The sequence below is a fragment of the Sinocyclocheilus grahami genome, unplaced genomic scaffold (assembly GCF_001515645.1).
Source record: "Sinocyclocheilus grahami isolate Dianchi unplaced genomic scaffold, SAMN03320097.WGS_v1.1 scaffold1884.1, whole genome shotgun sequence".
Lineage (NCBI taxonomy): Eukaryota > Metazoa > Chordata > Actinopteri > Cypriniformes > Cyprinidae > Sinocyclocheilus > Sinocyclocheilus grahami.
The window spans coordinates 58,289-60,074 of record NW_015507063.1 but is presented as its reverse complement, the minus strand read 5'-3'; the positions used below and the strand labels follow the sequence as shown (position 1 = coordinate 60,074).

Genomic DNA, 1,786 nt, shown 5'->3' with positions numbered 1-1,786 from the left:
ATTTGCTATTGACTGTTCAAATGCGGAGTTTTGCGCAGCGCAGAGTAACGCGTCGTGTGTGTGTGTGAGGGGAACAGGGACACATCACAGGAGAGTGAACCGTCTGTCAAAAATCATAGCACGTCAGCTGTCTTTACCGCGGCTTGTGTACTGCATCATCACTGTGTCTGTCACGCGACTCTGTTGCCCTTACGGGCTTGAACGGATGGTAAAACTAACAACATTATTAACTGTCTTGATATTTACTTTGAAAGCTGACGCTCATGATTATGGTAAGGGGCGTTACATTTCCGACGCGTGCTTGTGGTGTTCGGCCAATCACAATGCACTGGGTCAGCTGGCCAATCAGAGCAGACTGCGCTTGTCAAAGGAGGGGGCTTTGTTGAAACCGAAGTGTTTAAGAGAGGCGGGGCATAGAGGACCTACAATAATGTACAGTATTTGAAAAATAATGTGTGTTTTGAACATTAAAGCATGTCAACATATTCTGTTACACCAAATACACAAAATAATGATCTTTAAAATAGCATCATAAGACCCCTTTAATATATCTTTGTCAACCTAGAAAGTTAAACTAATTTATTACTAAAATTAGGCATTTTTCTCCCACAGAAGAATTTGAAACTCCATGGAGAAACACTAGTTGGGGGTTTGTTCCATGTGTTTCCTGGAAGTCAGCAGTTAGCTGACTAACTCGATCAGCATACATTTTTAAGATTATGGTTTCATAACACAATAACATGAAAAAGAGTGAAACTATTTATAATCACTTCTTAACTATACTGCCTCATACTGATATCTCCTGAATCGTTGGATTTGTGCTTTACCGACCGTGTCTTTTGAGTTCCATTTTTTTTTAACTCTGCTTATTAATGTGTTTTGGTATCTGAAAATTTAGTTAAAATGTAGAATGGACTACTGAGTTCTAAAAATATGTTTTACATTTTCCCTTTTTAAAGGAATAGTTCATCCAAAAATGGAAATTATCCCATGATTTACTCACCCTCAAGTCATCCTAGGTTTACTAGCCTTTCTTCTTTTAGACAAACACAATCACTTTGCTTCAGAAGGCATTTATTAACCCACTGGAGTCGTATAGATTTTTTTTAGGATGGATGGATGCACTTTTTGGAGCTTCAAAAACTCAGGCACCATTCACTGCCATTACAAAGCTGGGAAGAGCCAGGATATTATTTAATATACCTGCCATTGTGTTCGTCTGAAAGAAGAAAGGCTTATACACCAAGGATGGCTTGAGGGAGTAAATTATGGGATAATTTTCATTTTTGGGTGAACTATTCCTTGCATATTGTTCTTTTTGTACAGGAAGCAAAAGAAGGACTCCTTAATACAAACCATAAAAGAGATCAAACCATGCAAAAATGATCTGAAATACTTAAGGATCTTAACTGTCGGCCCAAATGGTTCAGGGAAATCAAGTTTCATAAACTCTATTAATAATGCCTTCAAAGGACGGATAACCAGCGATGCACTGAGTAATACAATTGGTAGTACGAGTTTTACAGTTGACGTAAGTTTGTTTTCACATTATATATCCACCTCATGCGCCTCACAGAAGGTCCAAATACAATAGATTGCACGAGTGTGTGAATGTGTTTGTTTTAATTATGTCATGTAATTTGTGTTTGTTCATGTAGTATACACCATATGAAATTGAAACAGGCAATTCCAGTTTGACTGTAGTCATCAATGATGTCATGGGTCTGGAAAAAGGATTTGAGCAAGGATGCCCTCTGGAGGACATCATCAATGCCATTAATGGTCA

The 1,786-nt window shown here is 38.1% G+C and overlaps 1 protein-coding gene across 1 annotated transcript in view; it reads left to right on the top strand.

Moving 5' to 3' along the window:
* LOC107573171 (interferon-induced protein 44-like) overlaps positions 1–1,786 on the top strand; it is a 7,704-nt gene that overhangs the window by 4,295 nt on the left and 1,623 nt on the right. The window contains exons 2-3 of the mRNA XM_016259617.1: positions 616–649; positions 1,327–1,531. Coding sequence (XP_016115103.1) covers positions 616–649; positions 1,327–1,531 — 239 coding nt within the window. The remainder of the gene's footprint in view (positions 1–615; positions 650–1,326; positions 1,532–1,786) is intronic.